Source organism: Littorina saxatilis, linkage group LG6 (assembly GCF_037325665.1).
Source record: "Littorina saxatilis isolate snail1 linkage group LG6, US_GU_Lsax_2.0, whole genome shotgun sequence".
NCBI lineage: Eukaryota > Metazoa > Mollusca > Gastropoda > Littorinimorpha > Littorinidae > Littorina > Littorina saxatilis.
In genome coordinates, this window is record NC_090250.1 from 3,946,947 (window position 1) to 3,971,594 (window position 24,648).

At 45.9% G+C, this 24,648-nt stretch overlaps 1 protein-coding gene across 1 annotated transcript in view; it reads left to right on the forward strand.

Moving 5' to 3' along the window:
* The window catches only part of LOC138968320 (uncharacterized), a 177,943-nt gene that overhangs the window by 65,580 nt on the left and 87,715 nt on the right, over positions 1 to 24,648 (forward strand). The window contains exons 4-9 of the mRNA XM_070340876.1: positions 35 to 134; positions 859 to 907; positions 1,539 to 2,898; positions 21,663 to 21,751; positions 22,564 to 22,657; positions 24,009 to 24,182. Coding sequence (XP_070196977.1) covers positions 35 to 134; positions 859 to 907; positions 1,539 to 2,898; positions 21,663 to 21,751; positions 22,564 to 22,657; positions 24,009 to 24,182 — 1,866 coding nt within the window. The remainder of the gene's footprint in view (positions 1 to 34; positions 135 to 858; positions 908 to 1,538; positions 2,899 to 21,662; positions 21,752 to 22,563; positions 22,658 to 24,008; positions 24,183 to 24,648) is intronic.

Genomic DNA, 24,648 nt, shown 5'->3' on the forward strand with positions numbered 1-24,648 from the left:
GCAGTGTGTTTCACGTGCTAGCACTGTGTTGCAGGCTTGTCAGAGGAGCCCGTGCAGGAGGTGGAAACAGACTCTGACATTTGCAGCGATGTGGGCAACACCATGGTTGATACCGAGACAGAGCCCTCTGATGTGTAAGTGTTGTAAGAGTCTCACCATTCTCAGTTTCCCTCCCGGCCTCTGTCTGTCTGTTTGTCAGTCTGTCTGTCTGTCTGGGTCTCGGTCTCTCTCTCTGCCCTTCTCTCTTGTGTCCATCTGTCCCCGTCTATGTCTGCATAATATACCTGTATGTCTTTCTCTCTCTCTGTGTCTGTGTGTCTGTGTATGTGTGAGTGTGTCTGTCTGTTTGTATGTCTGTCTCTGCCTGTCTGTCTGTCTGTCTGTCTGTCTGTCTGTCTGTCTGTAAGTCTGTCTGTCTGTCTGTCTGTCTGTCTGTCTCTCTCTCTCTCTCTCTCTCTCTCTCTCTCTCTCTCTCATGTGTGTGTGTGCGGGCATGTATACATGCATTTGTGTGTGTGTGTGTGTGTGTGTGTGTGTGTGTGTGTGTGTGTGTGTGTGTGTGTGTGTGTGTGTGTGTGTGTGTGATTTTTACGGTGACAACTGACATTGATCGACTAAATGACTGACTCCAGCGTTTGACAAATTACCTGACTGACCCAGTAATGTCTAACATTTAATATGAATTCAACCTTATGCCAAGACGAAAGGACTGACTGAGCCCTGCGTTGCCTTTGAGTGACTCACGGACTGATTTACTGATTGACAGAATGGCCCATTGACACAATGACAAATTGACAGATTGACCCATCCCCTGTTCTGTTGATGTTATCACCACTGATCATGATGAATGGCTTTCAGGGACGAGGCCGAGAAGACAGCTTGCCACGAGGAGACAGAAGAAAGCGAGGTAAATAATGTTAGGATTTCAAAAGTAAAACAACAACAACAACAACAACAAACAACAAACAACAACAACAACAACAACCATTACAACTTGTGTTAATACTTCATGTACTTGCGCCATATATTATTTCGTGCAACTGAATACAAATCAGCGGAATATGAGACTAAGGTCTGGAACCCCGAGGGAATACAAAATGGCGACTGAAAAGCACAATTTCCGAAATTAATTATTCTGTTAAGTAATCACTTCACAGAAGCAGCAGAATGTAAACTATCCTCGACCTCTTTTTTCAGCTGCGAAAACACTCAGTGGAACTCTACGTGTGTTCAACGCGTAATTAGGTTCCTTATAAAAGGTACGATTAGAACAAGTATGAGCTCTTGTTAACACTGACTGTGAAACCTCTGACATTTTCTCAGAATAAAATAAGTCTTTTGATAAATTGGAGAACCTGTCAGGAGAATGGTTTCTTTTGGTGTTGAAAGTTAACAAGGTATTTCTATCCACTTACAAGATGAGGAAACGAAAACGGGATAAGTCAAGTGATGAAAGGTAATATTTTCCATTGGCAAGTTACAAGAAGGAAGAGGATTTACGCTGATTGATCTCTTTATATTTTTATTTCTTTTTCCAGGAAGAAGAAGATGAGGAAGACGAGGAGGAGGAAGAGACCAGCGAGGAAGAGGAGGAGACGTCGTCGGAAGAAGAAGAAGAGACAGACGACGACGACGACGTGGCCGACGACAGACCGGAAGACGACAGGATCGAAGCTGACAGAGTTGCCCCCCTTGGTGGCCAACTCACCTCCGCCAAGACTGCCGCTGTGACGTCAGCATCGCATGATACGTCACTGGGTGGAGACATGGCGGGTAGCGGCGTAGTGGTGGGCAGTGAGATGACAGAAAGCGCGGACCCTGCCCTCCCCTTAGCGTCACAACAAACAGCTGGGAAATCAGAGTCCGCAACTTCATCCAAAGGGCCCGACCAGGCAGGAACTACCGAGGGAGGGGGAAAAGTCAAAAAGTCTAGTCAGAAAAAGAAGAAATCACCCACCAGCCCGGGCGAGGACAAGAAGATAGTGGCTGAACACAAGAAAGCGATCAAGAAAGCGTCTTCCCGTCTAGCAGACTATATCAACGCGCCTCTTCCCCCGGCCAGAGAGAAAAAGAGCGAAGGGAAAGGCAAGAAAAAGTTGAATAAGAACAACAAAGGGGAAGGCAAGAACCAAGACAATAGCTCGAGCAATGTGGCTGATAAGTCAAAGGGCGATAATAATAGCGTGGAGGAGAAGAGAGAGAAGAGAGCGCCGCGCGTGAAGGAGGAAAAACCAAAGGTGAAACGCACGGTGGTGAAAAGCAAGTGGGGGAACATCATGTCGCAGATAGAGCACAGCAAAGACACCATCAAACCCAAACCCAAGGCGGAAATCAAAAGCCAGCTGGCGGTCTACCTCAGTACCCCGGCCACCCCGAACCCCAACGCTCCACCCAGAAAGGAGAGCCCGAAGAAGGAGGAAGCACCAGCCAAGCCCAAGATGAAACTAGTCAAACACCCCAAACCAGACTTCAGCAACATTAAGAGCAAGCTTAACATTGCAGCGCCGCCTCCCAAACCCAAGCCCCAAGAAAGCCCCAACAACTCGAACCCCGGGAACCCACACGATGGTGTGAACCCTAGGGGTTCTGTTTCAAGGAGTTCTCTGTCCGGAAACCCTCTCGATGTTGGGAACCCCAAGGGCTATGCGACGAGGAGAAATACTGTGGCCGGTAACCTTCACGATGTTGGTGGGAACTCAAAGGGCTCTGCCTCGAGGAATACGTTGTCAAGGAAGCCCCCGTTGTCCCATCCGAAAGGCAGAGTGTCCATGGATCGCCAAGAGACGCTGGAGAACTGCTCTACTGTGAGCCAGGGGACTGGAAGCTGTACGGATCTAAGTCTGGCGGACGGCGCAGATGGGGCTTCTACGTCTGGTGTGTTTGTCTCGGATAAGAAACGTGAGTACGGTGTTGTTGTGGGTGTGTGTGTGTGTGTGTGTGTGTGTGTGTGTGTGTGTGTGTGTGTGTGTGTGTGTGTGTGTGTGTGTGGGGGTGGGGAGTGTCAGGTGTGTGTTTGTGTGTGTGTGTGTGTGCGTGCGTGTGTGTGTGTGTGTGTGTGTGTGTGTGTGTGTGTGTATGTGTGTGTGTGTGTGTGTGTGTGTGTATTGGGTTGTGTGTGTGTGTGTGTGTGTGTGTATTGGGTTGTGTGTGTGTGTGTGTGTGTGTGTGTGTGTGTGTGTGTGTGTGTGTGTGTGTGTGTTCAAAGAAGAGAAGTGTTTGTAGAGGGTGGTGTGTTATGTTGTTGGTTGAACGTCTTTTCGTATTTAGTTCAGTTTTAAAAACGAAGATGGGACTTTGCGATTACTTCACAGACAACTGAGTTGGTTAAAGCGCTGACCATTGTTACGTTTGTGTGACTTGGACACATTGTACCGATGAGAGTTTTGGATCGTGTAGTTAAGCAAGGGTAGCCAGCCATCTTATTCTACAAAGCATCATTTAGTATCATCTGTCCCCACTTAAGGCCTGTGGCTGCTCTGTGCTGCTCCATATCACCCATTTTAAAGTCTGTCAGTTATTCTTTCTGCCGGCTTCGATTCCGTCTTTCTGTTTCGGCTGCCTGTACGTATGACGTGCAAAGCGCTGTCTCTTACGTGTAGTGACCTCTTTTACTCTCTTAGCATTTAAAGCGAGCAGCATGCGATTACTTCTTCGAAAGTACTTTTCAGATACACCAAACCTATAGTCGTTTACTGTTTCAGTTTGGAACCCTTAGACACTTCACGCTCTCCATCAGCAAAACACAGCATGGTAGCGCTGTGAGATATTGGCCTGTGTGAGTGTACACCTGTGTGAGTGTACACCTGTGTGAGTGTACACCTGTGGATAAAATCACCTTTTACTGTCACCGACCCGGAACTCCTATGGGGTAGGGTAGTCCCTGGGGTTCGGGATGAAGGGTTTTCATTCACTGTGAGTGATGGGCAGGGCTCCCACTGGGGATCCTCGCCCAATGAGCTATCAAGGAGAGCCCATCATCTGCTGCTTCTGTCACTGGAGGAACTGCAAGAACAATTAAGTCCAAGCTTTTCAGGGCCATTGCCAAGACTAAATGGAAAATCGTTCGGCTTGAAGATGGGACAGTGTTGACCGTTAGTGTCGGAGTACCGGAAGTGGCATGGAGCTTTATTACTTTCATTTTTTTTCCTGAAAATATTTGCAAGTTCATGGCCAGATTTGCTTTTCTGTTTTCGTTTTTTATTTGGTTCAGAATAGCCTAACAGGTTTCCGGTATTTTTATTCTGACAGTGCAGTACTGTATTTCAACGGTCATACTTTGTTTGACTCGATTTCACCGAGTCGGGCTTGGTTCTTTTTTGTTTTCTTTTTTTTTCTTTCTTTTCTTTCTTTTTTTTCCGTCTTTTTTTTCTTTTTCTTTTTCAGAGGTTGAAAGAGTTAGACAAGACGCTTGACCATTTCAACGCTTGTTATTCTCTCAGGTGCCAGGAGATTGGTTCCGCATAATTCTCACACATGTCGTCTGCATTTAGAGCGCTTCCTTCCCTTTGATTATATGATACCTTCTTTTCAAGTTTGTTCGAAATGGTCCATGCTTTCCGGTCAGTCTGTGGCTGTTCCATCGAGCAGCACGTGCCAGATGGTTTTGCTTTTACCTGCTTTCAAGTGTTTCTTTTTCCGTTCGGTCTTCGTGGGAAAGGGAGAGCTCCACTTGTGCCACCATATTTTGCAGCTTATGTGAGTTACTAGTTATCCCCCCATTTGCTGCCGGCGGTGAGAAATGATGTCCGCCATTTGTTGCCACGAGACCACAAGAGTGGCCGGCTGGCGGCCAGTTAATCACCGATTAGATGCTGCCCGCCTGCTAGATTCCAATACCCCCCTAACTCCCCCTCCTCCATCTCCCCTGCCTCCTGACCCCCGCCCTCCTACGAGCTTTCCATGATCACCCTTCCACCCCCCACCCCACTCCGCTTACACCACCTTCTCTTTTATCCCGCATCTCTTTTTCTCTCTCGTTGGCACTTCGCCACGGATCCTCAGTTTTTGCCATTGGCTTTATCTTGTTACCGGTAGTTCAAGCATTTAATTGAATCTGACAGCTTCTGGCGTAAATCGCGACTGATGAATAAGAAAAGAAAGAGTAGGTAAAAGTGCGTCAAACAAGAATGTGGGTTGATGAGCAGGGCGCCGGAACAGGAATACGGGCGTGTGTTGACTTCACGAAGATTTTTTACCGAAAAGTCAGTGCTAAACTTTCGGGAAACGAGTTTCATGACGTAGACTGCGCGAAATCGATTTCGCCAAATAATAATATCAGGCTTTAGCCTCAGGTTTTGATGGTATGAACTGTTTAAATGAAAAATCGATATGTTGCATAGTGAGTTATTTTATCATTGACAGAACAAAACATTCACTAGAATGTCAACTTAGTGGCCTATATGAAGTGGACGGACAGGCAACTGATTATGAGAAAATGAACTGAAAAGGAGTTTGCATCTTCGATACTGAATGATCAAAATGACGAAAATCAAATGCCTGTAGGATCAGAAATGGAATTGTTTGTGGACACTATCGCATTGATTGTATGATTCTTTAAAAAGATAAACTAATTGTGCAGTTCCTCGTTCAGACAAGAGCTTAGGTCTGTGTGTTTAGTGTGTCGCATTCATTGTATGATTCTATTAAAAAGAATAAATTGTGCAGTTCCTCGCGCAGGCAAGAGCTTAGTTGTGTGTGCTGAGAGTATCGTGCCGTGCCTTGCCGTCTGATCATCAGAACGATGAAGTGCCGGAATGAGCAAGCACAGCCTGCACGAGAAGCATCGATAGTTTTCACTTTGCTGTTGCTACGACCCATAGATTGACTGGATGATTCATAGCCCTTTCTCTGCAATCAACCTTCCACGGTTTTGATGTTTTTTGGTTTTGTTTTGTAATTTTTGATTGAGGTCTGACTGATCTTTGTGATGAAGGTATTGGTTTATTTGTCAATTTCCTGCCTCATTGTGGGACGGGGAATATTGAATTTTTTTTGCATTTGTCACGACACTGTGTTCTGAGTTCAGACTGAGAAAATGAACAAACACAAGAGCAACCGAATGCAATCAAAACTGCAAACGTAAAGGAAAACACAGAAACAGACCAACAACTTTACGATAAAGACGAACGAAGAACAAAGGGAAAAGAAAGAAAAGAAAAGAAGAAGCATAATATCACGGCTGTATAGAGATTTAAACAGTATTGGGTTTGATATCAAACCAGACACCGATCGGGATGTATAAACTATAGCGACAGTTCAGGCGGTACCGAAACATCGAAACCAAGCTGGAAGATGAAGTATTCGAATGAGAGAGAGAGAGAGAGAGAGAGAGAGAGAGAGAGAGAGAGAGAGAGAGAGAGAGAGAGAGAGAGAGTCTGGAGTCTGGAGTCTGGATGGTTTATTGATTGGGCCTTGGGCCCATTTCAATTCGGGGTGTACACATTTTCATCATTCATGCATCATGAAAAATAATCATTGTAATATTAATCATAATAAAATAAATCATCATCATCGTAATGACAGTCGACATGACGACTGTGGAAACAGGCATTTACAACAGCAAAACGTTTGGAAAAGGACAGTAAGCATCAGCACAAAATCCAGTCTCTGTCGCACTTCACTCATGTCTCTCTGTCCTGAGAGAGAGAGAGAGAGAGAGAGAGAGAGAGAGAGAGAGAGAGAGAGAGAGAGAGAGAGAGAGAGAGAGAGAGAGAGAGAGAGAGAGAGAGAGAGAGAGAGAGGAGAGGGGAGAGAGAGGAGAGAGAGGGAGAGGAGAGGAGAGAGAGAGAGAGAGGAGAGGAGAGAGAGAGAGAGAGAGAGAGAGAGAGAGAGAGAGAGAGAGAGAGAGAGAGACCCACGGACACACCCACACAAACACTCTCCCCCCCCCCCCACACACGCACACACACAAGCTGACAATCACGCCCCATTGCATGTCAATCGTGCCGAAACCCCAACCTTCAGCACCAAACATCGCCACAAAACCGACATGAAAACAACCCTTATTGCGCAGCCAATGCCATGCAGGCTCCGACCGGATCGAACCAGAGCAAGTCAGTCAGGGATGTGCACGCATATTGATCTGAGCTGTTTCAGGCATCGCACAATGTTGACGGCTTGTCTGGAACACGGTCAATGCGGCCAAACTTGTCATTAAAGGTGCGGAAACTGAAATGTCAAGTCTGTCCGTCGTGTAAGATCATTTGTGTTCTAAATAAGTGAGTTGTTGCTTGATCGCGTCAATGCAGCTGGCGCTGGTGGTACTTTTGTCGGTTTATCCCCTTCTCCCCCCCCCCCCCCCTCACCGCCCCCAAACACCCCCGCCCCGAACACGCCCCCTCCATTGTCTCACGAGGTGCGGATCCTCTTCTTGTGTTTAGAGTCGTGTTTTTACATGAGAGGGAGGGAGAGAGAGAGAGGGAGAAGTGGTTGGTGGGAATAGGTAGACAGGAGGAACCAGAGCGAAACAGAACGTGTGTGTGTGTGTGCCGTGAGAGAGAGAGAGAGAGAGAGAGAGAGAGAGAGAGAGAGAGACAGAGAGAGACAGAGAGACAGACAGAGAGAGACAGAGAGTTAGTTCAACGACTCAATGCTGATCATAATCGACTCGAAGCAATTTGCAAAAGCTGGCTGCAGGCCGTTGAAGCATTGAAGGGGAATAACTGCTTTCGTCCCATGCAACCGCAAGCTCAGCATGCGTTTGCTCTGCGTGCATTATTGCCAGCATTTTCCCCTGCTCGCTGATTTTCATTGTGTATTATCTGACGTTGATTTAATCAATGATTGTACTTGTTGAACTTAATTTTGTCTTAGAAGCCTGAGGGGGCCCGGGGGCATCGAAGCTTTGAACGCAACCTTCGTTTTTGCATTTTTTCCCTAGTGCAGGGTTCAATCAATCAATCAATCAATATGAGGCTTATATCGCGCGTATTCCGTGGGTACAGTTCTAAGCGCAGGGATTTATTTTTTTATTTTTTTATTTCTATTTTATGCAATTTATATCGCGCACATATTCAAGGCGCAGGGAATTATTTATGCCGTGTGAGATGGAATTTTTTTACACAATACATCACGCATTCACATCGGCCAGCAGATCGCAGCCATTTCGGCGCATATCCCACTTTTCACGGCCTATTATTCCAAGTCACACGGGTATTTTGGTGGACATTTTATCAGGCTATGCCTATACAATTTTGCCAGGAAAGACCCTTTTGTCAATCGTGGGATCTTTAACGTGCACACCCCAATGTAGTGTACACGAAGGGACCTCGGTTTTTCGTCTCATCCGAAAGACTAGCACTTGAACCCACCACCTAGGTTAGAAAAGGGGGGAGAAAATTGCTAACGCCCTGACCCAGGGTCGAACTCGCAACCTCTCGCTTCCGAGCGCAAGTGCGTTACCACTCGGCCACCCAGTCCTCAGGGTTGTCCAGGCTGTCATGCCAGGCTGAGGTGCTATTGCGATTATTTGATAAATGCAGCACAGAAACAAACTTTGCTAAATAAGCAATGTAGGCCATTTGACAAACAGAAACACACTTTGCTAAATTAGCAATGTAGGCCATTTGACAAACAGAAACACACTTTGCTAAATAAGCAATGTTGGCCATTTGACAAACAGAAACACACTTTGCTAAATAAGCAATGTAGGCCATTTGACAAACAGAAACAAACTTTGCTAAATTAGCAATGTAGGCCATTTGACAAACAGAAACACACTTTGCTAAATAAGCAATGTAGGCCATTTGACAAATAGAAACACACTTTGCTAAATAAGCAATGTAGGCCATTTGACAAACAGAAACAAACTTTGCTAAATTAGCAATGTAGGCCATTTGACAAACAGAAACACACTTTGCTAAATAAGCAATGTAGGCCATTTGACAAATAGAAACACACTTTGCTAAATAAGCAATGTAGGCCATTTGACAAACAGAAACACACTTTGCTAAATAAGCAATGTAGGCCATTTGACAAACAGAAACACACTTTGCTAAATAAGCAATGTAGGCCATTTGACAAACAGAAACAAACTTGAGAATAAAAGCAATCAATTAGTCAAGGTAATGACGTGCTGTGTCAGTTTCTGGTACAAATCATCTGACAGAGATAACCATCTCAATGAGATGATAAACAAACAGCCTCGCCAGAAGAAAATTAGTGAACCGTCCCGCACCCAATCAGTGCATTGATCAAGTGCATCTCAACCCCCACCCCACCACCAAAACCGCGACCCCAGAACCATCCATCAAGATGCTAACTCACCGGAAGCTGACAGCTAAACTCAGAGCTCAGACAAACACACGGCAACACATTGAAGACATCTTCACACGAACCAGGTTCTCTGAAACTAACAGAAAGGAAGCGAGGGGGTATGTTCAATTTGGTACACTAGGTGGGTGGGTTGTGGCAGGGGACCTGTCCTGCTTCTTTATAATAAATGGCCGGAGGAGAGCTGTCACATCCCCCCTTTCAAATCTGAATATCAGGTGCCCCTGTGGATCAATGAACAGAACCACAGCTCACCACCTCCCCCTCATCCAGTTCAATGAACAGAACCACAGCTCACCACCTCCCCCTCATCCAGTTCAATGAACAGAACCACAGCTCACCACCTCCCCCTCATCCAGTTCAATGAACAGAACCACAGCTCACCACCTCCCCCTCATCCAGTTCAATGAACAGAACCACAGCTCACCACCTCCCCCTCATCCAGTTCAATGAACAGAACCACAGCTCACCACCTCCCCCTCATCCAGTTCAATGAACAGAACCACAGCTCACCACCTCCCCCTCATCCAGTTCAATGAACAGAACCACAGCTCACCACCTCCCCCTCATCCAGTTCAATGAACAGAACCACAGCTCACCACCTCCCCCTCATCCAGTTCAATGAACAGAACCACAGCTCACCACCTCCCCCTCATCCAGTTCAATATGCCCGTGCCTAACAGACACCTCATTTTGCAATTGAAGCGGAAAAGGACTTTTGCCAGGTTCGCCTCTTTCGACCTGGTGCGGCAAAACGAGCCGTTTGAAGCTTGCCCCTTATTTTTTAACATTCTTTTTTAAACATTATCATACACTACTGTGTTGTTTATATGCTGCAGAAGCTATGCAACGATGAAATGCACCTCATCTCATACCCAACCCCGACCCCAGAAGCATCAATCGAAATTCTAACTCACCGGAAACCAACAGTTATCCTCAGAGTCTATATAAACTAACACCGCACCTTCACAGGCGCTAGTCTCTGAACCTCACAGAAAGGATTAGGCGGGATGTAGGTTCACTCTGGTTCAGTTCGCAGGCACGTGACTTTTTTTTTGGGGGGGGGGGGGGGGGCGCTCCTTCTGCCTTCTGATACAAGACTTGAAGCAAGCTACCGCCCTCGCCCCCCCTGCACACACCCCCCCTCCTCCCCTTTCGTGCCACGCGCCTGTGGTCCAATTAACAGAACAGACACCACATTTTGCAATTGTGTCGGAAAAGGACTATTTTGCGTTGTGTAAGACCTGGTGTGACAAAACGAGCCGCCTGTCGCTTGCGTTTGGACCGAGTTTAATGGCGAGATGGATAACAGGTACCAGGTTATCCGCAGCACGCAAAACGAAATTGGAGGGCGGTAGGTTCAATTAACAGAACACACACTGCGTGTTGCGATTGTGGTGGAAAAATACCATTATTGTCAGTTTTGTGGATTATTATGTTTTTCTTGTTGACCTACTTCGGCAAAATAATAATAATGAGGTGATGTTGTATGTGTGTGTGTGTGTATATAATTATATATATATATGTGTATGTGCGCGCGCGTGTTTTGTTGCGTTTGACCTATTTACCAAACTGGGTAATAACGAGGTGGTGTTTATTGAACCATTTTTTTTGTATGGTGAACAAGACGGGATCGATGCCGACACAGCTGTTCATGTCAGTGTCCTAAAATGGCATTCTACACTCAATACTTATAAAATAACATCATCATTATGCATTCAATACATAACTGTCAGTGCACCACCTGTTGTCAGTGTAGACATCACACGGCTGTTTGGCTGACTGGAATATATACAGTTGTCAAATGAGAGCGAGAGAGAGAAAAAAGCTTGCACGTGTGTTTTAAATGGTTTGCCTTACGGCCTCGTTTTTCAGTTCTGTAGGGCATACTTGCAAAACACTTGACAGTGGAGCCGCTCCTTTTAATGCCTCTATTATCTATAAATTCGAGAAAGCAGAGAAGGGGGGGGGGGGGGGATTTGTATTAGTAGTGTTTGCCGTTTGGAAGAACAAAGGGAAAAGTTAAGAGAGAGAGAGAGAGAGAGAGAGAGAGAGAGAGAGAGAGAGAGAGAGAGAGAGAGAGAGAGAGGAGAGGAGAGGAGAGAGGAGAGAGAGAATTGAATTGAATTGAACTTTATTTAACAAGGATTATGATTTAAGGCTACGCCTTTTTTTTACAATCTGAGAGAGAGAGAGAGAGAGAGAGAGAGAGAGAGAGAGAGAGAGAGAGAGAGAGAGAGAGAGAGAGAGAGAGAGCTCAGAACTCAGAACTCAGAACTTTATTACATAAGGATAACGGTTTTAGGCTTAGCCTAATCTTCCAACCTGTCCTTGGAACATATACAGAGAGAGAGAGAGAGAGAGAGAGAGAGAGAGAGAGAGAGAGAGAGAGAGAGAGAGAGAGAGAGAGAGAGAGAGAGAGAGACCTTCGACTAAAACTCCTGAATTAATTGCTGCATGTCATGCATATTAATGCATCGACATAAGACTCAGACTGAGAGAGGAGGTCACAGTTTGAGCGCTCAGCTGGCACCGTTGCGCTGCATATTGCGGGGAGGTCAGAGAAGGCCTTGGGCTGACATTTACTTTACGTAGACTGCAACCTCTCGCTTGTCTTCCCTCTCTGATTGTGCTGCCAAACCCTCAGCCATCTGGGCCTCGCCTAGGTGAAACTGGAAACTTACCAGCCATAATCATCGGTAAAACGAACAAAGCTTCGCAGAGGGAAGAATGTGAAAGTTGAGTGTATGTATAGGTATTAGTAATGTTTGTGGTTTTGCTAGAACAATCGGTAAAATGCGCTTCGCGAGCCAAGTTAGGAAAGAGTGAAGGTATTACAGTGGACAGCCCCCCATCTACCAAAATGTGAGAAAAACAGTTTTAAAATGGAGGGAGTCTTGGCGTTACATTTATATAACTGAATGTCTGGGATCGAAACAAGGGAGAAATCTTAATGGTGTGTGTGTGTGTGTGTGTGTGTGTGTGTGTCTTAAAACGTTTTTTTGTCTTGTGTAGTATTCTTTGCGCTCAGCTCGAACAACTTCTGTTACATGCACCATTGGGCGGCGCAGGGGGTTCACCGGAGACGGGGGTGGGGTTGAAGTAAAGGGTCCAGGTAGTTGTGGTCATTGATTGCGCTTTCGCTTTAACAAGCAGTAAAATGCGCCCATGTAGCAAATCTGGGGGTGGGGGGGGGGGGGTGGGGGTGAAAGTGAAGGGTTCAGGTATTACTGTAGTAGTTGAGCGTTACTGCAACAATCAGTGAGATGCGTCCATTGAGCAAAGCAGAGAAAGGGCAAGGGGTGTGGATGGGGGGGGGGGGGGGGGGGGGGGGGTGAAAGTGAAGGGTTCAGGTATTACAGTAGTAGTTGAGCGTTACTGCAACAATCAGTGAGATGCGTCCATTGAGCAAAGCAGAGAAAGGGCAAGGGGTGTGGAGGGGGGGGGGCAGGAATGTGAAAGTGAAGGGTGTAGGTATTAATAGTGTTTGCGCGGTTTAGAAGAACTGAGAGAAGGGTTTTTCAAGGAGGAGGGCAAGGGTAATGCTGGGGTAATGGCCTCAGAGAGAGAGAGAGAGAGAGAGAGAGAGAGAGAGAGAGAGAGAGAGAGAGAGAGAGAGAGAGAGAGAGAGAGAGAGAGAGAGAGAGAGATGAGAGAGAGAGAGAGAGAGAGAGAGAGAGAGAGAGAGAGAGAGAGAGAGAGAGATTTTTTATACGTTTCGAGGAGTCAGTTTTAGGTGACATATATATTCGCTGCTTAGTATCGCTGTATGCCACCGTTCAGTTATCTATGTCGAATTATTATTACAAGCTGCTGCAGCGCGGTATGTGCAGGCAGCATTGTTGTTGTTGTTGTTGTTGTTGTTGGTTTTATTGTTTTTCTGCAAAAGTTTCTTCGTCAGCAACTAAAATGTCGATTGGATTCAGGACACACAGGCACACAACGAGTTTGAAGTGTCGAATGCTACACAGAGTAGTAACCTTAGTTGTTATCTGTGTTGCTTTCTTCAAACCAATCTCCACTAAAAAACACCACCAAGTCGTCTGAATTTAGGACACAAAATAATCTACCTAAAAAGCACGAAACACGTTTGAACCAAAGCATATTTCAGCGTAGCCCAGAATATCTTTGTTTGAACTGTCGAATGCTACACAGAGTAACCTTTTTGTGAAAACAACGTGCCCAGCTTTGCTTTGCATGATTGATCGCACGCTCCCACTGTGTCGGTTGAACTTTGGTGCAGCCGGCATAGCTGTTGATGACATTGCTGTCAGCTCGAAGTCAAACTGCTAACAAAGTAAAACATGAATTTCCAGCAGCAATTTATAATTCGATCAGGTTGAGAGAAGATAATGATCTGAATCAAGTTGTTTTTTTAATCATTGCTGATGTTGTTGACACTGTAGTCTGAAAATCGAACTAGTTACAACTGAATTTTCAGCAGAATTGTGTTTTGACTTTGAGCAGACGAAGTGAAGATGACGATGAATTTCTTACCCTCTCTGTTGTTTATTACTTAGCAAGTTGGATATTGACTTGATATTCCTGCAGAAGTTTTTGTGACTAGGTTGATTAGGTGAAGTGCAATTGTGATTATCAGTTTCTTATTCCGAGTCTGTGTTGTTGTCCATTGCTTAGTGAGACGACTTTCGAAGAAGAACCTGAAGTATACTGCACACGTGGCCTTTTTCTCTCTTGGGAGAACAGTCACGGACTGGTGAAGTGCAAACTAATTAGCTAATTAAGCGGCTTTCTCTCAGCTTTCCCCAAGCGCTCACCTGTCAGTGATTATCCAAGGCGCTAACCCCCCCCCCCCCCAACCCCTCCCTTCCCCCGTGTCTTGTCCCGATCCCCAGCCCCGACACATTCATCTTCTCGTCAATAAAGTCAGAGTCCACGTTTCCTGTGTTTGTTTACCTACCTTCCTGCCTTCAACTTCAAGCACCTTTGTTTGGGAATGTGAACGATGGTTATGGGGGTGGTACCCTGAAGGGGCTTAGATAGGGAGGTAGGGTGGGGGGTGGGGGGGGGGTCCTGAAACGGATGGAGGGAGAGGGGTGCAACAGTTGTCTGCACTCAACTTTTAGCACCTTTGTTTGGGAATGTGAAAGATGGTTATGGGGGTGGTGCCCTGAAGGGGCTGAGAAAGGGAAAAGGGGAGGGAGAGTGGATCCTGAAAAGGGTGGAGGGGGGGGGGGGGGGTGCAACAATTGTCTGCACTCAACTTCTAGCACCTTTGTCAGTTTTGGGATGTGGAAGTTGGTATTGGGGGTGGTAACTAAATGGGCTGAGAAGAGGAGTGCAAGGGGGTGGGGGTGGGGGTGGGGGTGGGGTGGGGTGGGGGGGTCTTAGGCGAAGGTGAGACGAAGGGTGGTGGGGGGGGGGGGGGTGTAGGTGTGAATATGGAAGATGGTTGTATGGTTGTGTTCTGAAGGAGCTGTGGCGAGCTGAAGAAGGCAGAGAGGATAGGGGCACGTGGAGGGGTGGTGCTTGAAGAGAGAGAGAGAAGATGATAATTGCCCTCACAGATGTTCAGACGTCGTTCAGTGGGTAAAGAAGACAGTGGTGAAGTGGACAATGCTTTTTAGAAGGGGTTGTGCACGCAACTCTGAAGTGGGATATCCCTTTTCTCAATGAACATGTTAGACCGAACATTTACGGCAGTTTAATTACAGGTAAAAATCTCAAAATACTGGAAATGAAATCAGCAAGCGGTCAATCCGAACAGATTTGATTGCGTTTAGCAGTATTTGGTACCTTAGTATTAGTTTTTCATTTGGCAATACCGTTTAGTTGGACCGTTGCCAGGATTGAGATTCTCAGTCACCGGCTTTTGTTCAAAGTATTACTTTGTCATTCTGTTCAATGCTGCTTTTAGAACCTTTACTGCGATTTCTGCTCAGTTTGTGAAACTTTGAAGTCTGGCTGTATTTTGCTTCTCTTCCCCCTCCCCCTCTCCAACAACCACACCTTTCCATGCACAACCTTTCTCCACCTGCATGACACCCCCCCCTCCCCTTCTCCCACTTCTCCTTCCCCTTCCCGGACACCTCTTCCCTAGCTTTTTTCTCATTACCCACCGTTCCCGTCTTCAAGCCCGGTGCTAACGGAACAGCTGGCTTTTAGGTTGCACAGGTATTCCCCAACGTAAAGTCACTGTCTTTGAGGCACGGTACAGTCAACACAGCCAGCACTGAGTCATGATCACACACACTGCTGACTAAGTCGGACAGGAGGGAGAACAGTTTGCATGCATGCGCCCTCTTGCAGTTGCAATTCCCATGGGTTCGCGTTGAACCAACATTTTCCATTTTTTTTACTGGGGGAAAAATCTTGACATACACAAACTAAGGTCAACTGGTCATACCTCAGTTTTGGCAGATTTTTTTTGTTCGACTGTTTTTTTCCCACACTGTGTTATTAACGCTGTGTTTTAGGTTTTGTTTGACTGGATGGTGACAGGTCTGACAAACTTGTCCGTTTTCTATGATAGGCAGGATTCTCACTTGCAAACAAATACCAGTTTTGACAATGGCTAGCGCGATAGCTTAATCCAATGATCGCAGTTTTAGCTGTTTGACTATCTGTACACTGAAGAGGAAAAAGGGGGCTTGCAGAAAGGTTTATTGCAGTGTTTAAGTGCTGTTCACTGACAAGGAAAAGAGAAACTTTCCCATGGGCTGGAAAACGACATGCAGAATTCAAGTTTTATTGTGCAAGGGGAACACATAGGTTGTATATTGCATTGCATCGCAATAAGACGGGGGGGGGGGGGGGGGGGGGCATAGTACAAAGGGAATGTCAAGACTCTCCTGGGACCCGATACAATATCCGAAATTGAAGGTTAATTATTGTGCAAGAGGTCACAACTTGTGCAGTTGTATTTACACTACATTGCAACAGTGGCAGGGGGAGGGAAAGGGGTGGGGGTGGGGATGGGGGTGGGTGGTGCTGCGGCTAAAACAGGAAGTCATGACTCTCCAGGGCCCGAATGTAGCATGTCAAATAAATTCAAGGTTTAGTGTGCAACGGAAAAGACACAAGCCAGCTTGTTTTGCAGTCTGTGCAGCACTGAACAGTTCCGTCGCGATATAACCTTGAACGGTTGAAAACGACGTTAAACACCAAATAAAGAAAGAAAAGCACCGAACAGTTATCATACAACGTTTCGCACTTACAACTCCATGACTCGACTGCAGTTTTTTGGTTTGAACATGCTAAATTCAAGGTTTATTTAGCAAGGGGAAAGACACAGAAGCAAGCATTTTGCGGCTGTAAGTTGCACTGCACTGTGAGGGAAGGGGGTGGTGGGGGTGTTAAAAACGGGAGGGCCTGAAGCTAGAAACCTCAAAAAAGACCAGTGGCTGCAGCAGCAGCTGTCACCAAGAGCAAGGCAAGCAGACAACATCAGCCCGGGGGGATTACAGAGTGTGACGTGCCTGGTCACGCTACAGCGAGGTAGAGCGGTGTTGAAAGTTTCAGGGGGGTCGCCTAGGCAAAGCTAGGCAATAATAAGGCAACGAGGCAACGAGACAGGCACAGATTCTTTGGACGGGGGGGCTTTAGCTTCCCACACAAAGCAGCTCCGACTCGCACTGAAGTCTATCAAGCCCCGACACTCGCTAAAACGGACTAAACGGCCCTCAATTTATGTCGGAACTGGAACCGAAGCCAGACTTTCTCAGTCTCTCTCACACAAAGAGGGGTAGGGTGTGTGTGTGCGGGCGGAAAGAAGCGACGGAGGATGCTGAGTGAGGGGTTGTGTTGAAGAGGCGAGTTCACTGGCTGCTGACACCAGACACGATTGGGAGGCTACAATTTCGTGCAGTTGCTGTAGCTGGCCAGTTGACTGGAAGTGGCACTTTTCGCTCTTTGGTCCGAGCCTAGCTGCTGTTGTGAATAGTTCAGGGCCTTGATTCTCGCCCTCTGTGAGTGTGTTCGTCAGTGTCCCGTTTCGTCTTCTGCTCTCGTCAACATGGGAGGTGAGCATCATTCTTTGTTTTGTTCGGTTATGAAATGTTGAATGTCATTGTCACCGACTGTTCTGTGGTTGTATTCCAATATTGATCCTTGAAAACAGCCTGCATCAGTTAGAGTAGCGGTAAGTTTGTATAGATACAGGCGGCCGAAATTGTCCGTGTAGGAATCGATAAAGTCGTTGATCTCTCCAATGTCTTCATGGTTTGACCTTGATAATAACACACGATCTGGTTTCGTTAGAACATAAGTTTGACAAGAAAATAATTTTATTGATATTGGTATGTGTCAATCAAACGTGTCAATGTGGCGTCATCAACAAGTTTATGATTTTATTTCTTGCATGTGGACAGTTTCAAAAGTACTATGTGCAACACAAGTAAGCTTAATGACAGAACATTGATTAGGGGAATCGTAGTGGGGAGACACCGTGTATGGCAAGGTTAGGATTTGATTTCTAGGTTGTGGACTGTTTGACATTTTTTTCTCAATATATAACTTTGGTGAGAGAATATCGATCAGAATGTATGTACAAATGTAGTAAAGTGACGTCATGGCAAGTTGATCGTAACAGAGACAAGCACGGGCAAGACAAATATATTTTTTGGGAAAAGTGTATGTTTATATCCAACTTTAAGTAAGTTAGACGAGGATAAGAGAATGTCAATTGGGGTATGTATGTAACTGTATGGAAATGACGTCACCGACAAGTTCAGAGTAACCTAGACAAGCGGGGAAGCAGACGATCGATAATGAGCAACAGGGGGTCACTCCGAACAGCCGAGGTGCGTCACATCAGATCCGAAATGCTAATTGGGCGCAAGGGACCCCCCATTAGTTTTTTGTACAGCGCTGTGTTGTAAGAGCGAGGACATGTTACAGTGGAACCCCCTTTTAAGACCTCAAAAAGTCCAAGAAAATCACGTCGTACAAGGGAGGGAGTCTGAACATGTCTATAGATACATTATCTCACAAAGCAAGGTGAAGTCATAAATCGGGACGGGGGAGGGTGGGGGGTCTTACAATTGGGGGTTCTACTGTAACCCCGTTACAGGGTTATGCATGGGACGCCTCAATCATAACACAACCCCGCTATTGCCGTGGCTTTTGTTTACAGAGGATGATTTTGTTCGCTTCTTTTCTGTTTTATTGTTTACGCTGTCTTGGTTTTTATTTGACAGCTTGGTGGGAAAGAGGCGCATGAATAAATGAGAAGCTAGGACTGGTCGGCGAATAAAAGAGAGTTGATGACTGGTCAGTTTGACATTGGAATGGTAACAGTGGCCGGTCCACAGTTCTGTGTTGTGTGTTCTTGGTGTATGCCTTATCTTCAGATTCTCAGTTATCGAGTAAGACCAAAGATGGACTTCGTCTTATGTTTGCACATTGAAGTTGAACCGATATTGTTTTGGAAACGTGAGAATTCGTGGAATTGAAGGCACCTGCTTCCTTTTGTGAACGATCATATCCAAGACAACATTGTCCAGGCGTTTATAATTATGTTTTAAGTGTATCCATCCACTTTGACACGTAGCAACCATTTACAGGTCTTCTGCTTTCTGTGAGGAGCGGCAGTATTCTGCTGTATTGATTGTGTAAGAGGCACGCCGTGTGCCAGTCTGTGAAAATGATTGATCAGAAGCAACCAGACTTTTGACGTTTGGTATGTGTTCAAGTGGAGGGATGTTTGTGATTCCACGTCAAGCCTGGGGGCAGATCTCAGGTCTTGTTCATCATCACTTCTGAGAGAAGGAAGGCATCTTGAAATGTGTGCTTTTTGAGGCGTCCGAATCTGTCTGAATCTTGAACATAGCATGAAAAGCCTTGGATATAGGCCCGTGTGGTCCCTGAGTTTAGCATGAAAAGCCTCGGATATAGGCCCGTGTGGTCCCTGAGTTTAGCATGAAAAGCCTCGGATATAGGCCCGTGTGGTCCCTGAGTTTAGCACGAAAAGCCTCGGATATAGGCCCGCGTGGTCCCTGAGTTTAGCATGAAAAGCCTCGGATATAGGCCCGTGTGGTCCCTGAGTTTAGCATGAAAAGCCTCGGATATAGGCCCGTGTGGTCCCTGAGTTTGGATGTGTCATTTTGCTTATCGAAACAGTGATGTCAGTCCGTGTTGAATTGGTTTTGTTGCAAGTGAAGGCCAAGGTCAGCTTGTCCACGGGCGGCATGTAGAAGAACTCGGCGTTGGCCTTGTCGCTGTTGAGCATGTCGATCATCTCGCGGTCCTTGAGGTCGCGGCGGACGTTCCTGCTGTCGTTGAGAGGGTTGGTGGACTGATCCACGTTGTCGTCTGCAAAAACACACAACAGTTTTCGTTAATTTAGTTTCAAATCAAGTTGAAGGCATAATATATATATATGTAAAAGACTTTTCCTCCGCCTGGGTACTATTGGCTTGTGAGAACTCTACACTTGGCTGCTTCCTATGCAGAGGAACTGTCTTTCCTGGATATATTTTGGAGATATACATAGGTGTCAGTTAAGCCTTTCCTTTCGTGATCCCGAAGTTGAATTTGCGAACAATTCGCAAAGTCTTTTTACCGAAAATTCAGTGCCAAAGCTTCTTGCTGCGAGTTTCGTGAAGTAAACTCCGTGAAGTCGACTTCGCCCAGTTGATATCAGGCTTAACGAAATGAAGTCAGGAACACAAATATTATTTGGCATTGAAAGCAGTCAGATACAGATGTTTCACTGAGTGTGAGTAAGGGTGCTCCTTTTTCTTGTCTAAATGCCTGCATGGGCGGGTCTGTTTTGCTTACCAAATGGCTTACAAGGGAAGAGCTATGGTATCCGAATCTCAGACGAGTGATCGGACACCTCAAGACTGTCTGTATTATGAAGATGCACACACAAACTACTGTCTGTCTCTTTTCAACAAGGGGTCTGTGAAATCAGTTATGGACCAGGCTGGCAACCATGCTAGCGTAGCAGTAGAATAATATTTTCGAGACGGGTCCATCTCTTCTTCACTCATTCTTTCCCTTGATCTTTCCCGCTCGTTGTCTGTGTGAAGAGCGCAGTGTTTTTGCCAATGATCTCGGTGTCAACGATAGCTACCAGCCTCGTGTTTTTCTTGTAGACAACGGCTCTTTGTTCCAGGGGCAATTTATTTTTGCTGCCAGACGCGCGCTGTAGTTGCCGTTAAAGCGATAACGGCTCGTCTGGTGTTTACACACCTTGAGTTTTGCTTGGCTGACAGTGTTTTGGGGTGGAAATGAAGGGAAATGAGGGTGGGTTTTTTTTTCGTTCTTCAGGAACATAATGGACGGTCACTGGAAACAGATGGCCGAATATCTTCTTGGGGGGGGGGGGGGGGGGAGGGGGGGAGGGGGGGGGGTTGCTGATGTAGAGATCTTTATGTTTTTTAAGTTTGTGTTTTCGTTGGATTTGTATAAATGAATCTTTTTATGTCGTTCAGTCCGTGTGTGTGTGTGTGTGTGTGTGTGTGTGTGTGTGTGTGCATACATGTGTGTGTGTGTATGTGTGTGTGTGTGTGTGTGTGTGTGTGTGTGTGTGTGTGTGTGTGTGTGTGTGTGTGTGTGTGTGTGTGTGTGTGTGTGTCTGCGGCATATGTTGCTCCCCCACCTCTCTCTGTCCCCTCCCCACCCCTTAATCTATAGATGTGGGTCTGCCCAAACTTCCAATTCCTCTCATCTCACAGTCTCATGTGAGGTATTTTGACAGCAAAGCCTACACAATTTGAGAAGAGAAATTTGAAAAGCTGTATCACAATTCGCAGCCTATGCTATCTCAGTCTCGATCTCTGAAATTTACGTCATGCGATATGGCTTTGTGTGCGGTTGAATATAAATAATCGAATTCAGTGAAACAGCGTGACTCGAAGGAAGCCTTGAGGGGTGCAAGGGTGGCGAGCAAAAATGGGTAGGTACCCGAATGATATTCCACTGCTAAGCTAACGGTGGAATATGTTTTCTAGAATTCAACACTAAATTATCAGCGCTCTAAATGCATACGACATGTGCAACAAGAGTTATATGGAACCAGTCTCCAGGCACCTGAGATATCAACAAGAGTTATATGGAACCAGTCTCCAGGCACCTGAGATATCAACGAGAGTTATATGGAACCATTCTCCAGGCACCTGAGATATCAACAAGAGTTATATGGAACCAGTCTCCAGGCACCTGAGATATCAACCAGAGTTATATGGAACCAGTCTCCAGGCACCTGAGATATCAACGAGAGTTATATGGAACCAGTCTCCAGGCACCTGAGATATCAACGAGAGTTATATGGAACCAGTCTCCAGGCACCTGAGAGAATAACAAGCATTTAAATGATCAGGCGACTTTCATCCTCCAAAAAGGATGATCGCCGCAAGCTCATACGTTCCTCATTCTCCATTTCAATCATTGGTTATTGAGTAAAAGTGTGGTGTGTGTTGTTGCAGGCAACTCAGTGAGCTGTGTGCGGCCCCGCGTCAAGAATGACCGCTCGGCGAGTGTCACCAGCCTCAAGTCCGACGTCAGCGCGGCACAGGTACGTCAGTCTGACTGATTGACTGATTGATTGACTGACTGACTGGCTGACTGAATCACTGACTGATGGATCAACATATTGATTGACAAACTGAGTGACTGACTGATTGATAGACTTTTTGACTTACTGAATCACTTAGTGATGAATCGACCGATTGATCGACAAACTGAGCGATTGAATGACTGACTGATTGACTGATTGCTTGACTTACTGACTGACTGCCATGATGTTATGACTGAATCAATTTTGGGAGAATTAGACACTCTCTCGCGGTACCCTCTCTCTACGCCCTCTGTGCACCCGCCCACACCGACTGATTGATCGACAGATTAATTGACTGATTGACTGAGTGACTAACTCATCTATGAATTGACAAACGGAGTGACTGATTGACTGACTGTTGTCGTGGTTTTAAACAGGTACAGATTGGGGAGGGTCGGGAACGAGTTTATTTTGGCTGGGAGTGTGATAGGGGACTTTACGGGGGGGGGGGGGGGGGAGGGGGGGGGGGAGGGGGGGGGGGAGGGGGGGGGAGGGGGGGGGTGAAGGGACACTAAATGTGCTGTCATTCAGCGGAATAGTTTGCACTTGTATTATGTGAAGTGATTTATTCTAGTTTTTTTAAGAATACTCTCATTGCGTTATATTTTGGACAAATTATTTCAGGTTTGACTATCTGTAAAACATTCGTGCTGTGTCGTATAAATTAATTCAATTAAACGGACTATGCTATAATTTGTATTCAGGTTACGTTATTTGTAAATGAAAACGTGCATCATGCAATTGGGTTGAACTTGCTGTCCTTTTTTCAGCGATCCGTGAAGAGCATGAACGTTCGCAATGCGCAACCTCCCACCTACACACCGCCTGACAAGTCACGCATCAAGAGCTCCATCCCTCCGCCCAGTGAGTACATACATATTTTTTTTATTGTACATAAACAATTTCCTTTTACATACTTCTTCCTCTGCGTTTATGCGATGAAACTCTCACGTTGTTACGTTTATGACCCTTTTTACCCTGCCATTTAGGCAGCAATACGCTGCTGTCGGGGAAAGCATGCTGGGTATTTTCGTGTTTCTATAACCCGCCGAACTCTGACATGGATTACAGGATCTTTTGGTCTTGTGCATAGAAGTTGACCTGGGATATCGGTCAAATCTAAAAAAATCTCCACCCTTAACCCACCAGGCACGGCCCGGATTTTAACACGCGACCTTCTGCATGGGGGGCAGGCGTCTTATCACTGGACCATTGCGCTCGTCCTTTACACACGAGAGCTTGGTTGCTGTGAAAAGGGGGTCTGTGAGGTTCAAAATATAATTGTTATGGCTCAGGGTTGAATCGTCACCATATTTGACAGAGCATCATATTGAAACGTGTGCAGGACGAAAGCACCATGAAATACTGCGGCTCGGGTGTGAAAGACCTCGTGAAAGCAAAGCCAGCGAATTACGGGAGGAAAGAAATTCACATGTATGGCGTTTGTTAGGACTGCAGGATGTAGCCTGGATATTTTGTCAATGCTTCGTCGATAAACTTGTTGTACTCACGTTGGAGCTGATCATGCGCTGACGCAGACACGACAAAGTCGTAATGAGAAAGATGCGTGTTGCGGTAGCTGTACTCCTCTTGAGCGGTGACGGGGCGGAGGGTTAGTGGTTGCTTCCCTTTAGTTGTATTTTGTACAGTGGTTGTACAGAACAGGCGAACCTTGGAAAGGTGCTTCATTCACTACCAGAGAATGAACTGAGTGTTGATTTGTTTGCATCAAAACCTCTTCTGTTACCGCGCTGTTTTAAGTTCAACTCTTTCTTTAATGCTGAAAGAATTGGTCATATTCTAACAGCAATCCCTGCTTGTTTAACCCAGGAACGGGAACTTGTTTGTGTGTTTGTGTACTGTACTTAATTAATTTTATTCTAACCGTTTTGAGCATGTTTATAGAAATGTTTGCCTGAATTAATGTGGCTTTGGGAAATTAACGTGCGCTTTACCTTTTCAGTTATCCCTTTCTGTTGATAAGAAAGGCATTTCAGCTTTCAAACAGGGGTACCAACAAATGTGAGTTGATCTTGAAAAGCAGATCTTGTTTTTTAAAAAGAAAGGAAAAAGAGGGCGCAGTTTCTAAAAAAAAAAATCATTTTTTTTAACAGTTTATACAACCCAATCGCGAGACACAAAGTTCATGGCAGAACTAGAAAAGGTCCATATAGCCACATACTCTAAAGGGTTTATCGGGTGGATGTTGTGATAGCACCCAGGAGGGCATCCAACGCTTCCGCAAAGCCACCCGTGAAAAGAGCGGGTGAAAGTGCCAGCCCGGCCACCTCGGTGAGGTCCAAATCATCTCCCCCCAAAGCGACTCCACCCAAATCGGGGGCCACCCATCCTCGCTCCATTTCCAGCACGGCAGCTACCGTCGCTTCCAGTAAGTCTTGGACATTATTGTCTATAGACGTTGTTCTGCTGTGTACACTGGTCAGATTCAGTTGCAGTTTTGTACCTCCCTGCTTTGTGGTTTTGCAGCTTGATTCCTTTTCTGTGGCTTTGTATTCTGCCTGTGTGTGATATCTTCTCCATTGTTGGCGTTGCTTTGAAGCTTTAATTTCTGGACATTTTGTTCGGACGTTGTCCTATGTACTGGTCAGATTCTTTTGCAGTTTTATACACCCCTGCTTTGTGATTTTACAGCTGTATCCCATTTCAATGGCTTGTCCCTGGGTGTGTGACATCCTTTATTTAATTTTTCAGTTATGTCTTGTTTTCTGCACACGTCACTTCCCCCATTGTCTGTTTTGTTTAACACGTCCCAAAGTTAAATTTGTTGTAGTTTTAAGATACGAGTTTAAAAACTTGTTGGTGTCTAATTTTGCTGTTTTTAGTGGCCAATCTCT